The following is a 13,356-nucleotide window of genomic DNA, read 5'->3' as shown; positions in this document are numbered from 1 at the left end:
GTAGGAGATAAAATAGAAAGAAAGCAACAGGTTAAATTGAAATTTGCCCCGGGTTTAACACAAAAATGGAGACCTTTGCTCCGGGGGGAGTGGGTTGGAGATTGGGAAGATCGCAACCGGAGCGATTGGATCGTCTTGTCTCAGTCAGCGACTTTGACCAGGGTCCCGAGGTCAGCGACGTCAGTTACTGGAAACTGATCAGATGGAAGTGTACTACAGATTTGCAACTGTAGATGACGATGGAGAGCACAATTTTTTCTTCTGCCCTAATATCTATAACTGTCTTTTTCTTCCTTTCGAGTCGTGGAGGGGGGGCAAGACCCTCCAGACGCTCATGCCCCGGGAAGGTAATGGATTGGAGGGAGAGGGCTTTGACAGCCGATCCGAATTGGGTGGGGGGGGGGGGGGGGGGGCGCGATTATAATTGGGAAATAGAAGAAGAGTGAAAAATAAGATAAACAGCGAGGGATTGGAAAAGAGATGAAGATGGGGGAGAAAGAGGGAAAGAAAAGAAAGTGGGAAGATTGATATTATGAAGGTTGACACAGCTTGAAGTGGAAAGAGGGAAAGAGCGTATGTTATGGGTAAGAGTAATACATGTACGGAAACAGTAATATTCACACTAAAGACACTAAAGACACTATACTCAAGTATATCCACACTGACAAGCAACACGATTAATTTAATTCCAACCACTCTCTAGAGGGGGGAGAAAAGTCCGAAAAAAGGACCTTTCACTTTCCAGTTAACGAGAATTTCCGGCGCTTTTCTCGACTACCAAAATGCATGCACCTCGAACGCCACTCCCGTTAAGAAGGGACTACACCCCTCTCGCTTGTTCCAGACGCACCGGGGATTTAGAGAATAGCAATTAATGTAATACTGGTTATTTACATTTAATACATCGATCCCTGGACGTTCCGGGAGCCTAAATGGATGTATAAATCCATCTATCAATAACTGCCAGTGTTCTGCATACTTCTACATACTATGGATCCCATACACATGATTCACGAGGTACCTAGTTCACGATGCCACCGCACGGCCCCCGTTCTCTTCTTATAAAGTCGAGTCTTATATGGATTAATACCGATGTATTATTCCACCTTCTTTCTTCTTAGCGGCGAATGGGAGCAACGGGACCCAAGTTCATTGGAAATGTCCCCGGGCCGAATCCACCGGGTCCGACCCAGACCATCATAGGGACGCTGATAGGCAATTCTGGACATTAAACATGCAGGTACTGGGGCCCTTAGCACGCGGTCTAGTTTCACTCCAAACGGGTACTCCAACATGCGACAGCTTATCACCGAAAAGATGTCTCGGTTCTACAGTGTCTATACGCTTAACATCGGACCCAGTTCCAGATTGTAGTTCGGATGTGGATACGGCAACTGTTGCAAGTGGAGACTATGCCCAAGCCGGAGCAATCCAAATGCGACCTGCAGGAGAGTTTGAAGTGAAAGAAAAAGAGAGAGAAAAAAAAAAACTAAAAATTGTGACTGCAATAAAGAAATAGTCTAGATCTGAATTGAGGGGGAACAATGTGATTCTTAATTCTTTGATGCCAGTCTTTCACAATAGATCTCATGCATTGTATATCATATTTCAGAGGATGAATGGGAAAACCGCGGTCGTATTTTCTCCGGGAGACAGATTATTAGCTTGAATGGACCCAAACCTACCGAAAATCGCAATGGTTCTACGGGGCTTCTCAGAAGCTGTCCAAAGTTTGGTCCATCGGACAGGATCCGCTCTCGACGAGGCTCTAGTACGTAGACTGTAGTATGTAGTAGTGGTACTAGTAGTGTACTCACCGGAGAGACCGTGTCCATCCCTACATTACCCGATCTTTCCGTATTGGTTCCGTAATACGAGACCGTGGATCGGTTCTGTTTTATTCTTTCACTCTTTTTCCACTTCCACCGTTACCTGCACTCTGCAGTAATGTACTTGCTGCACCTGGGTCAGTACTTCCTCTGACTGGTACAATTCCAATGGGAATAATCCTCCACACCTTCTCGCTGGCGAGCTGGCGCGGGGTCGCACGGATTAATTCCCATTTCCGCACCGGCTAATATTGCTCCGTCTTATTTCTTCCAGTCGGATTGGTAGATGATCATTTGCTGTTGCCACTCCGGTACTCGACTCCGGTCCTCTGGTAATTCAGTCTCACCAACTGGACGCCCGTGGATGGTCGATCGATCTTGGCCCTGACATCAGACCACAAATACAGTATAATTATTCTCCATTGTCTCCATGTGGGGGTGGGCAAAAAATAAAAAAGTAACCAAAAAGGAAAATCGTCAGAATTAAAACACACGACACTCTCCGTAATCTTTTCGGCATTTCCTCCACTTGGTTCCACTTTGGACAGGCACAGGAACATCGCATGTGCTCATGCTCATCGTATGGAAACAAGAAACAAACATCTTGAATCAGTATGGTCAGGATGGTCACTTCTTGGCCCCACGGAGGCCCACCGAAAGTCGGGGCAAACAGAGATAATGACAAGATAAGCTGCTGATAACACGCCAAGCGTAGAGTAATTAGCCGTGGTCATCTTGATAGGCGCGCCGCAGATCAGCCTGGGATTGACCACTCTCGCCTCCATGGTGGAGTTGCCCCATCCTGGTGCGCTTTACACCCGTGGACCTTATCAGTAAATGATGGATGGGGTTATGATTATGACATATGCTTGGAAATCACTGGATAAGTAAACAATTAATCAATCAATCAGCAAATAAATAATTACCATATCACCATGGAGGTTGAATAGTACATGCACGTCGCATGCTTCCATCCTTTTCAACCTTTTCAACCAGTACCAATATGGCAAGGTAGCCGATCATGCCCGAGAATCTTGGTAAAATGTATAGCCCCCCAATCCCCCGGGCGTCCGAATCTCACCTATTCGACATATCAATAGGCAGGATTGGATACTGCAGACCTCGGGAACACTGGGGTACGTAATAATGGCAATAATTGATACCCTGTCAGCATAGCTTGCTCAAAGGGATTGATTGACATCGTCCAATATCATGATGTGACGTATTAATGAGAAAAGATGCCAGTGCTGGACCCCAATCCTGATACTCCGTAGATAAAAAGGGTATCCCGAACTTTGTACTGCTCGGTACTTTGGTCAACCCGCATACCGGCACAAGCCCAGTCCCCTGTCCTATGCGATGTGGTCTTTTCTATGCCCCCCCCTAATTTTTGGTCGCTCGCTCTTTTTTTTTTCTTTTCAGTGCGGCTTCTGCGGTTCGGTTGAAATATCTCTCTTCGCCTCGCGTCGAGGTTAGGGTTAGACAAGTCCCTTATGAGGGAAGGATTGCCCGTCAAGCATAGAAATACAGCGCGTGGAGAAAAGAAACACCATTGCCCATATGTAACATACGGTGCCAGTCCCAGGTAATTCTGGTCTTTATGAAAATGCGACAGGCATAGCACAAGAGCTGTCATTCGGACCCAGACTTAATTGTGAAAAGCATATTCAAAAAACAATTCTCCAAAAGTTGGAAAGGGTGAGAGGGGAGCTTTTTTTTTTCTCCCTGGAAGAATTCAAATTAAGGATCTTGCAGCCTTTATATATTTGGCTTGGAATATCTGGCACCAAAGAATCTAGGAAGGCGTGCGAGTCTCAGCACTGTTTTTTGATAAGACGTGATGCGACATAAGCCCGGCAACCCAACTCATTCCGATTCCCCATACGATAATCGATAATCCCAGATAACTTTGCATATATCAGGCCCCCGGAATAAATTTAACTCGAAGAAGATAAGGCCATTTTTACCCCGAGGCGCAAAATTGGCGGTAGATCATCCCGCAACTGTGGACAAACCCAATAAAGGACCTCGGGGCTTGTTATCTGGATTTCCGGTTGTCATTGTCCCTATCTCAGGGATGAACAAATGGCCCCAGGGTATCTCACCGATAAACGCCTCGGGAAATCCTTAAGTTGCGGTCAACTTGAGATTGATTGATCAACTCTTCTTATCTCCGCGGACTTGACTACTAGATGCACAGAGATATTCAAGTTGTTGATATCTCTATTCTTAACTTTGGTCTCTATCAGAAAGTGAGTATTATCTTCGACTTGAAGATCACGAAGATCACATTCATTGAGACTTGTTCCGATGCAAGGGGCTCGGGATTGGTTTAGAAGAAGCAACCAATGTGATAAGCGAAGTCTTCGGGTCCTTTCTTCGCTGCAATGACCAGGTACAGTTACAGGCACACCCGTGGACGCACAGTCGAATTAGTGCTGTGCTTTGCCCCCTTCTCTCCTATCATGGTATCACTTTTGCTAGATTGCATCATCGCGAAATTGTCATGGCTTACTTCTAATCTTATAACAAATATGAAGTTACATCACATCAATTTATATCTATCATGATTCCATTGCACACTTTGGTTGATAAAGGCCGGCTGATGCGGACTCCGGAAACATCTGCCAGTGTAAACGAGGACAGATGTGATAAGTGCGAGATAGGTTCTGTATCTCCTTTTTAGAGAAATAGTATGCTTCGACTGTTACTTTTTGTCTAGTGTTTGTTTAATATCCCGGGTGGTTGAATATTCATCACCTCAACAGAATTTATCCCTAAAACTCCTATAAAGACTTCTTAATCTAGTTGAATCCCGAGGCTGGTGGCTGGGCTATTATTTGAAAGAATACCTATCTTTCGCCAATCAAGAAAACAAAGCGGCGTAGGTTTATTAACAGAAATCACACCATGCTAAGGTTACACAATATTGATCTTAGCTTCTAGGCATCGTCTCATAGTAATCTATATTCGCCAAGGTTCTCAGCAATATCTGGATTGCTCCAGCTGATACATTAGTTAATATGACTCCCGGGGTCGGACAAGTGATTAGTATCTATAGTCTATGACCGACATCGCACTGGCATTGGTAAAGTTTTGCCAAGTAGTTCCAAGGTTCTGAACCTCCACTTCTTCAAATTCAAATTGAAAGTTGGGCATCTACAGCTTCTTCGCAATAAAATAGAACCACGTCACTTCCACACCAGCCCCTTTCTCAAACTCCGAACTCGCAAGTTCAAGCGTCTTCCTCAGGGCCTCAGCTTTCACAGAATCCCCACTGGCCTCAATACCATTGGCCAGCTCCTCCATGGCCAGGATCATAGTCTGATTCCAGAGAGGACGACGAATATCGTCCACCTTGACTGGCTCATAGGACAGAGGCTCAAACCCAATTGGCCTGACTAGATCTGCGTTATCGGTGATCTTCCTGAAGATGATAGAGGTAGATTAGCTCACGATTAGATTACTTTTTGTCATGAGTAAAAGGGAGGACTACTTTTGACTCACCTTGCCATGTTTGGAGGCATGCTTCGCACTATTTCGGCTAACTGCTCTGTTCCCGTTAGGGTGAGACTTGGGTCGCATGATATGGCTTTACCAGTGCGGGGATTTATATCCACCCATTGAAAGAGGCCGCCTGGTTCTGGATTTAATTATTTTGTTAGCTTGAATATGGTTAATCCGTCGTATTTGGTGGAAGGGAAACCATACTGAGTAGAGTCATTACATTCCGTAGGAAGAGGTGCAGACGATCTTGGCTGGTCAATACCGACGCTAATAAACGGACATTGACAATGTCGTATATCCCATGATATTCCTCTGGAAACGGCTGGAATGTATCATGTTCAGCGAGGAAAACATTTGGCGGACACCACGTTTTAGGTGGAAATTGTTTAGCTGATATATCGAATGCATCGATTTGGAAATTTGGGAAGGTTTCGGCTAATTCTAAAGCCCATATTCTGGAAATATTTCAATTAGACCCAACTCAGACTTAAGAGGGAAAATATTGTGAAAACGTACCCAGTTCCAGAAGCAATATCTGCTACGCGGATTGAAGCTGAAGAATCGATGCGGCCGCAGACGCAGACGATATCGTGGAGTAGTTTGTTCCCCACAGATTTAGTGAAGAACACATGTTGGGAATTGAGCCAAATAAAAGCGGGGTTTAATAGTGGGGAAGCTGGGGAGATGAAGTGGGTTCTCACCGTATACTGCCTCGATAGTTGCGATCAAAGAAATAGAAACTTTTAGGCATAGTGTCTGGCTGATGGAAGTCAATTGAGATTTTGAATTAGAAATGAGGTGAAGGACTGTTTGGCCTATTGATCATTTTCTTCAAATTTGGTCACCTTAGTATTGGATTGAACTAGGCCCACCTGGTCCATAAGTACGAGATGAACTAAACGTGAATCAATCAAGTCTTACGTTATTTTTTATGCAGAGGTCATCTGCCTGAGATGTCTATCATCTCAGCATCTCTCTTTCACCCTCTCAGCTTGGCATCACCATTCTCCCGCATACACGCATCACGTCATCATTCATTCCTATCGTCTCGTTCTTCGGATTTCTTAGACTGCTATAGATCTGTGTATAGCGGATTGTGACTTTTGCATTCCTTTCCTCGGGAGACAATGTCGTTGTGGCATTATTCACTTTGCGGTTTTGACAGAAATTTCCTCAAGCATGAGGTGGAGTGTTCAGCATATACTAGTACTTTTTATTGGTGGATAAAAGGCGCCTGTCGGCTTGTTTGCCTATTTTTGAGATCGGTAGTTATTGAATCATGCCATTGCAGCTCTTCATATCTCATACATAAGCCATTGATGGTCATAATAGGTGCTTTCTATGTAAGCCACATGCCTAACCGATAGGTTTGACACGTCTGATCTGTGGAATCACCATAGATTAGTTGCCGAAGGATATCTCCCAGGTCATATACTAAGACCAAAAATAGAAAGTATCAAGAATCAATGTGATATTTGGATCCGGTTCCATGTAGAAGAAGTATAATATGTACAGTTTATGCAATCCTCATAAAACCAGGCTCGATGATCTCAATAAATGTCGTGACGTGTAAACTGTGGGACGTTATCGAAATGCATCAAGATGTGGTATTGTCACTACCAATCACATAGTCGGAGGACAAGAATGAAATCGCAAATCCCTTGTCCTATTTGAATCCCCCCATTCACCCATGAATCGAGACCAGTCTCCACTTGCGCCCCGGCAAGTATCCCAAAATGACATAAGAACAAACAGAGGCAATCAGATCATGCAAAGTATGAAACATGACAAGAATATGCCTAATCGCCATGGAAAAGAAAGATGTGGGAAAGAAAGGGTGGAGAAAAGAAAATATGAAGTATGTGTCAAAACGAAGGAAGAGAATGTAAGTCTATATGCCTGGAACAAAACCTCGGTTCAATAACATTCCAGTCTATAGGAGTCACTGACCGCAACAAAAAGGGGGTTGATCGACCAAAACGAAGGTCTAAAGGGGTTCGTTCTCTGTACTTGATAGTAGAGAGAAGAGAGAAAGGAAAGAGGTATAAAGAAAAATTTGGGCCGTGCCATGATAAAATCAAACGGAGATATGCCACCCGAAAACCCTTGCGCCCGCTAATGACCAGCTGCGAAGCAGACCCGCCACGGTATATGAGGATGAGGCAAAAAAAAAGTTGGAAAAGAAAAAAGAATCCAAGGGGAAAAAAGAGATAAATAAGATACAGGAGATAACACGGATGGGTCTTCCATCATTGTATATATCCCACGGGGTATTAGAAATGAAGCAAGGCCGTCTAGGAATGTGATATGTAAAGCGTCAAGTCGTCCGGGCTTGAAGAGAAGTGGAAATGCAAGTTGCCCGGCGAGAAATAAGTCTCCAATGGATGCCATCGTTCGGCTCCATTATGACCCGGAGTGGCCTGTAGGGCCGGGGTGTCCCATTGGGGGCGGATGGGTAGTGAATGGAGGTTGAGGGCCCGCTTCGCTGGTGTACATCGGGTATGGAACAACACCCATGTTCGGCGTCATGTTCATGGGCCATTGCTGGAAATCCATACCCGATTGAGCGGGGTAGGGCACAGGACCAGGCGCGGATGGCATGTCAGGAGTAGATGCGGGTGAGGTGTGTGCGCCCACATTCGGGGCTGAAAGGGATTGAGCCGGGGTCGTCATTCTTCTCTTCAAGTCCGGTGGCATTTGAGGTTGAAATTGGGGGGGGTATGTAGGGCTCATGGCCTGTCCTGGGTAACTCATGGCTCTGGATGGTTGCGGTGGTGGTGGAACTTGCCAAACGGTTCCATCAGGTTGCATAGCGTAGGTTGGAGTGTTCATAGGTTGTGTGTGGCCTGACATTTGAGAGGCTCCGGACATGGGCGAGCTAGGCGGTAATCCCGAGGGTACAGATGATCCGGGAGTCCATACGTTTGGTGACAAGTTCATCATCTGGTTCTTGTTGGCGGCCATAGTTGCCAGCATCTGGGGGTCCGATATCGTCGTAAATTCGTCCCAGGGAACCCCTGTTTCCATAGTTGGATGTGCCGCGAATTCTCCGGTGCCCATTGAGCGATCTATAGAACAAATAAGCTTCTCGTCAATTAATCCGCACGCCTGATTGTCTCAACCGCGTTTGTTGTAGGCTTTCCGGTGTCTAGCCACCATGAAAAGATAATCAATAGTTCCAACCTACCAGGTGTGAAGCCCGACATAGGGTGACCAGCGAAGGCTGCTGGGTGGAAGCCAGTCATGTCTTGAGCTGAGGATGAAGCATTTAATGGCATTTGCGGGTAAGAATAAAAGGCGTCAACGGATTCAGGGTTCAGATTCGTTGGTGAAGAGGAGATTGGTGTCGTCGCCGTAGGGTCTGTCGGCTGTGTCTCCAATCGTGAACTTGGCCGGGATTTCTTCTCAATTGGTGGCTGTTGATCGACAGGGAAGAACTGGCATTCTTTTCTTAACCGGATACAATTCTCACAACGTCCTTGCGCGTCGTCTGGAGCTACCAGGCATCGAATCTTTCGTCGTCGACAATGCACTGTAAAAGTATCGTATAAGCTCAACTCTCATATGATCGTGTGCGCATTGCTCCCCTCTTCATTCCAAATCAACAAGATGGATTATGCGCGGCTTTTGCGCATATCGCGAGATTATCGAAAAAAAGAAGAGCGAGGAAACACATGAAGAGGGGAAGCTTGGGCAAAGAAAAAGGTCGAGCTGAAAGGGGACGGTACTGACCACATGCGACAGATGTCCGATGATACCCCAACTTGTTGCGCTTCTTATCCGCGTTACTTGCGCTGTCCATAGCGCTCTGTGAATTCGGTGTAGTTGCCATCGTCTCGACAGCCACGGGCATAGCTCCCCCCGCGAAAAAGATAATCTAGATCACCACACCAACTGTTGGCGCATTAAATTGCGCCTATATAGATTAAGTGGGGATGTGACACCGTTGTTAGGCGTGGTCTGAAATGGAAAGCGAGTTCGAGAGATGCCCGGCCATACAGACACCGGCGCAACAAGAATAGCCCAAAAAATGAGTCGAAAAGAGTTCGTATAATGACGCTGTACCGACGGTGGAGGTCGCTAGGTATGGGAAACTTGATCCACCTGAGCCACGCTAAGCCAAGTGGGATGTGGGATATTGCGCGCGTTTCAGCAGTAAGTACGACGTCGACTCGAGAATGGTTCAAATGTTGTAGCAGGGGGTGGCGCGGAAACAGGGCCCCGCAGTGTTGTGTTTCGTTATTCTTTCGCTAGGAATCCAAGTTGAAAGTATTGGTGGATTAGACGAGGATAGGCGAGAATAGGTGGTTGCAGTCGAGGATAGATTGGATTTGGTCTGGGTCCGCAAGCCCTGGGTCCTCCCAATGGTGAATTAATCAAAATAATTATAGTATAATTAGAGTTGTCTCGAGATCATGTAATAGCGACGAAGCGAGATTCGAATCGGGAATATTTCCGGGTCGAAAGGAGCAATCGAGAGATTTGATCAGGTTGATGATGAGGTTCTAAGTTGTATTCGTCTTGGAAATCTCATATGAGGTTGAATGGCGAGATCACGACAGGTCCGACGATATCACCGATTAGTAAGGTGTAAGAGAGTTGGAGGCGGAAGGTTTTTTGACAGAAAAGTATAAAAAATATATAAAAAAGAATAAAATAGGAGAGAATAGAAAACGTAAAATCAAGAGCCAAAGGAGTGAACGAAGTGGACAAGAGAAAGGGAAGATCGAGGGAGAGAAATGTCGTATAGAGATAGAGAAGAAAGTCAGAAGCTAATCGCGGGGTGAAACGTGTTTGAGCCGGTTTTTTCTGTCATTTTTTTAATTCATTTTTTTATTCAGTTCTGAAATGGATTTTCATTTTATTTTATTTATTTAATGGGGTTGAATTCTTTGGGATTTTATTTTATTTTTATGGGATTTATGGGAGAGAGAGAAAAAATAAAATAAAATAAAATAAAATATAATAAAAAAGCCCAGCATCTTCGTATGTGGAACATGGTGGCTCTGCATCAGAAAGACACTAGGACCAAGAGGGATATATCGACTTAACCCAAACCAACGCTGCAGGTCATTGTTATGGATCCATGATGATCTCATGTTCAATTCAGGGGCTCCTACTAGTCACCCGGGGAGGATTTCCGCACAAGGAAACTACTAACTTTATAGAATTTAGAATTAAGACGATAGATTTGAATGATAGATTGCATACAGTTTACAAGTATGATTAGGTTTGGATGAGGAGGTGGTGAATTCGGTTTCATTTTGTGTAGATTTTCCACCTTAAATTTCTGCAGTTTTGGATTGAGTCGTATCAGTTTCTTTTTTTAAACTCATGTACCAGTGGTTGTCATGTACACGGTGGCCACTTATTTGGCTACATTTTAGGGAAAACCACCTCGAGGCGCCCCTGATTGCGTACGATAGGACCCTCCAAGGCTGGTTCACGGCAAATGAGATAAAAGCGAGGAACCATGGTCTGGGAGCCCTGACACAGTGGGGTCAAATTGGTGGATGTGGGTAGAATGTAGGCAGATTGGTCGTAAACGCCTCTTTGGGGTTAAAGCCAGGAGAGGCCGAGCTGTCAATCATTGATGAACTGGGGAATTCCCCCAGTAGCCTCGGATACTTGATTGGTGACGAGAAGCTTGGGTCGGCAGCTTGAACCAATAAGTTTGTTGTTCCTAGGGTCCATCACTCCTAAAGAACCTTCTTTCTCGGGGCATTCTGGGGGTTGATCACTAGAAACCTTGAGGGCTTCTCGAAGGGGTGTCCTGCAGCTCTATTCGTCGTCGCCTTTTTCTCGGTTTGCCCTCCGTCAGCCCTTGCACTCTCTTTGCGTGGTTACAATGGATATATGCTCCTTGGCGTCTTTTCAATCCTATATGAATCGGAGTACGCCGCACATAAATTGATTGAAGTCACATCGCCAGGAACGAAGGAACGAACCACAGTTTGATTGAATTCTAAAAACAGAAATTCAGGGTCCACGTATCAGCTTATAGCGAGGACAGCACGCAATGGAGACTTCTTTTCGTCAAATTTTTTATTTTGTTTTTCTTCTTACGGACGTGTCCCTCTTTCCCCTATTTTTCTTTATTTTTTCTACCTCTTTTTTTTTTGCCTGAACAAGAGGATATAGTTTGTTTTTCCACCGTATAGAACAAAGCCTCCCCCTTTTTTCTTTTCTTTTGCCTTATGGCATCGGGGTTGGCCCCATCATCATGGCGTAGTCCGGCCTCCTTAGTACAGATTTTAGACGTCGATGACATGGTTTCATAATTTATAGTCAGACAATGAAACTGTCTATACGGGTTTCAGATTTTTCTAATTTGCTCTACACTTCCACTTCCACTTTCTCTACCTTTCTGGCTTTACCTTTTGAATTTTCTAAATTCTCTTCTCGTTTTTTGGCAAAATTCATCGGCCCAACGTCGGTTCACCAATAAAACTCGTACATTGTCTTAGTCACTGGTCCATTTACCCGCACCGTACCATTAGGAGACCTGCCCCAGTACCTTGGATGAGGGGCGTCGATAGCCGGTCAATCAGGTCAATCTTAATCATATCAACCAGTGAGGTTAGACGGGGGTATTGCAAGCGAAGGCAAAGAAAATAATAATGTTAATAATAATAAAAAGAGGGAAAAACCTATAGTCGATCCTCTACCAAACTGACAAGGAAGGAGGCGAAGCAACAACATGGATTCACCAGGAAATTAACCCAAACCACCAGAAATCCAATAAAATTCAAAGCCACCGCGTAAACCGAGAGAAAGTCGATGACATAATAGGCATCTTACTACGCCCAAGTTGGATTCTGGTCCGAAGGGCTTGAAGAAGGCATTTGGGCTCTTGCATTTCTCTGTACAGTATTGTTTAAAGGAGAGGGGGGCCAATGAGCCAAGCCACGATGCAGGAAGCGATCTTGCGTGGTCAAGGTTTGATTAAGGATCATCGCGAGACAGTAGCGTGTTACAGGTTAGCCTTGGCACCCGTCGGAAACGAGGTATGGGTCCAAGATCAACATTCTTTTTGTTCTTCGAAGCCTCAAGCGAGCTTCCATGAGCGATTCCTAATGGAGAAATGGAGTAGAAAGGAAGTTTCTACGAACCCAACTCATAGAGTCATAGAGAGTGGGCAATACTCCGTACACTAGGAATGTATAGGCCCATAAGACGATCTGGATCAGCGATGGAGTACAAGTAAAATCCGGTCCGAGATTAAAGATGAGGCTTTTGGCTACGAAGTAACGACTCATGCATATAGAACAGGAAGGTTCATGACAGACGAAACCAAATGGGCAAAATAAAAAAATAAAAAAATAAATAGAAGAAGAGAAAAAGGGGGGCTAAATGTGTACACGAAGGTAGATGGAGTAGATGTACATTGCTCTGTACTGCCTCGACGGAGAAGTGTATTGCCGATTCCCCCCGGGGCAACATGTACATCGCCAACTCGCAACGACAATCAGCGTGGCTTTTTCCTTTCCACTCTGTCGGTGAAATCGTCCACTTTTTCATGTGGTTTGTTGAATCGCCGAGTATCTCTGAGAACCAATCATCACACATATTCATGCGTTTCCCTTACATTTACACATCTCAACAGCACTCGACCGCTTCTTTGCGACCGAACAGTGCTCAGCCCTGGCCCCGCAATCAGCTCTCTTCCTCCCACTCACATATTTCCTTTAACACGTATCAGGTGGGTGATCGTCAGGCAAGTAAAATATGATTGGGCCAAGAGGGGTACGAAGTTGGGGTGCATGTACAGGAGATGCACATGTGTTGACGCGGCGAATGTCAAGCACGCGATTAGATCTGGCAGTAGTGGAACAAGGAGACTCCACTTCCCAATGAATTTTTTGCTTCATGTGCTTTACACTCTCGTACTATTGTACCAGAGTAGAATACTTCTCCGACCGAGTTGACGCTAAATGCACTAAAGTTCGGCTTCGGTTGGGCGATTGGGTAAAGTCCCCTCCAACGTCGCGATGAAACAAGGGTCCAGGGCTGAGTCAGA

General features: G+C 45.2%; 2 protein-coding genes across 2 annotated transcripts; both read right to left on the bottom strand.

Moving 5' to 3' along the window:
• Positions 1 to 4,988: 4,988 nt before the first annotated feature.
• On the bottom strand, positions 4,989 to 5,356 carry N7478_010792 (uncharacterized protein; the record flags this gene model as incomplete). The annotated part of the gene is made up of 2 exons (XM_056927006.1): positions 4,989 to 5,256; positions 5,337 to 5,356. 2 exons carry the CDS (start codon positions 5,354 to 5,356, stop codon positions 4,989 to 4,991), a joined length of 288 nt encoding a protein of 95 aa, XP_056774054.1.
• Positions 5,357 to 7,739: 2,383 nt separating this feature from the next.
• Positions 7,740 to 9,189, bottom strand: N7478_010791 (putative C6 finger domain protein; the record flags this gene model as incomplete). Its single annotated transcript, XM_056927005.1, has 3 exons — positions 7,740 to 8,404; positions 8,524 to 8,868; positions 9,069 to 9,189. 3 exons carry the CDS (start codon positions 9,187 to 9,189, stop codon positions 7,740 to 7,742), a joined length of 1,131 nt encoding a protein of 376 aa, XP_056774053.1.
• Positions 9,190 to 13,356: the final 4,167 nt, after the last annotated feature.

Source organism: Penicillium angulare, assembly GCF_028827245.1.
Source record: "Penicillium angulare strain IBT 27051 chromosome Unknown utg000008l_segment0_segment0, whole genome shotgun sequence".
Classification (NCBI taxonomy): Eukaryota; Fungi; Ascomycota; class Eurotiomycetes; order Eurotiales; family Aspergillaceae; genus Penicillium; species Penicillium angulare.
The sequence above is the reverse complement of the archived record's forward strand: the minus strand, read 5'-3'. Positions and strand labels throughout refer to the sequence as shown.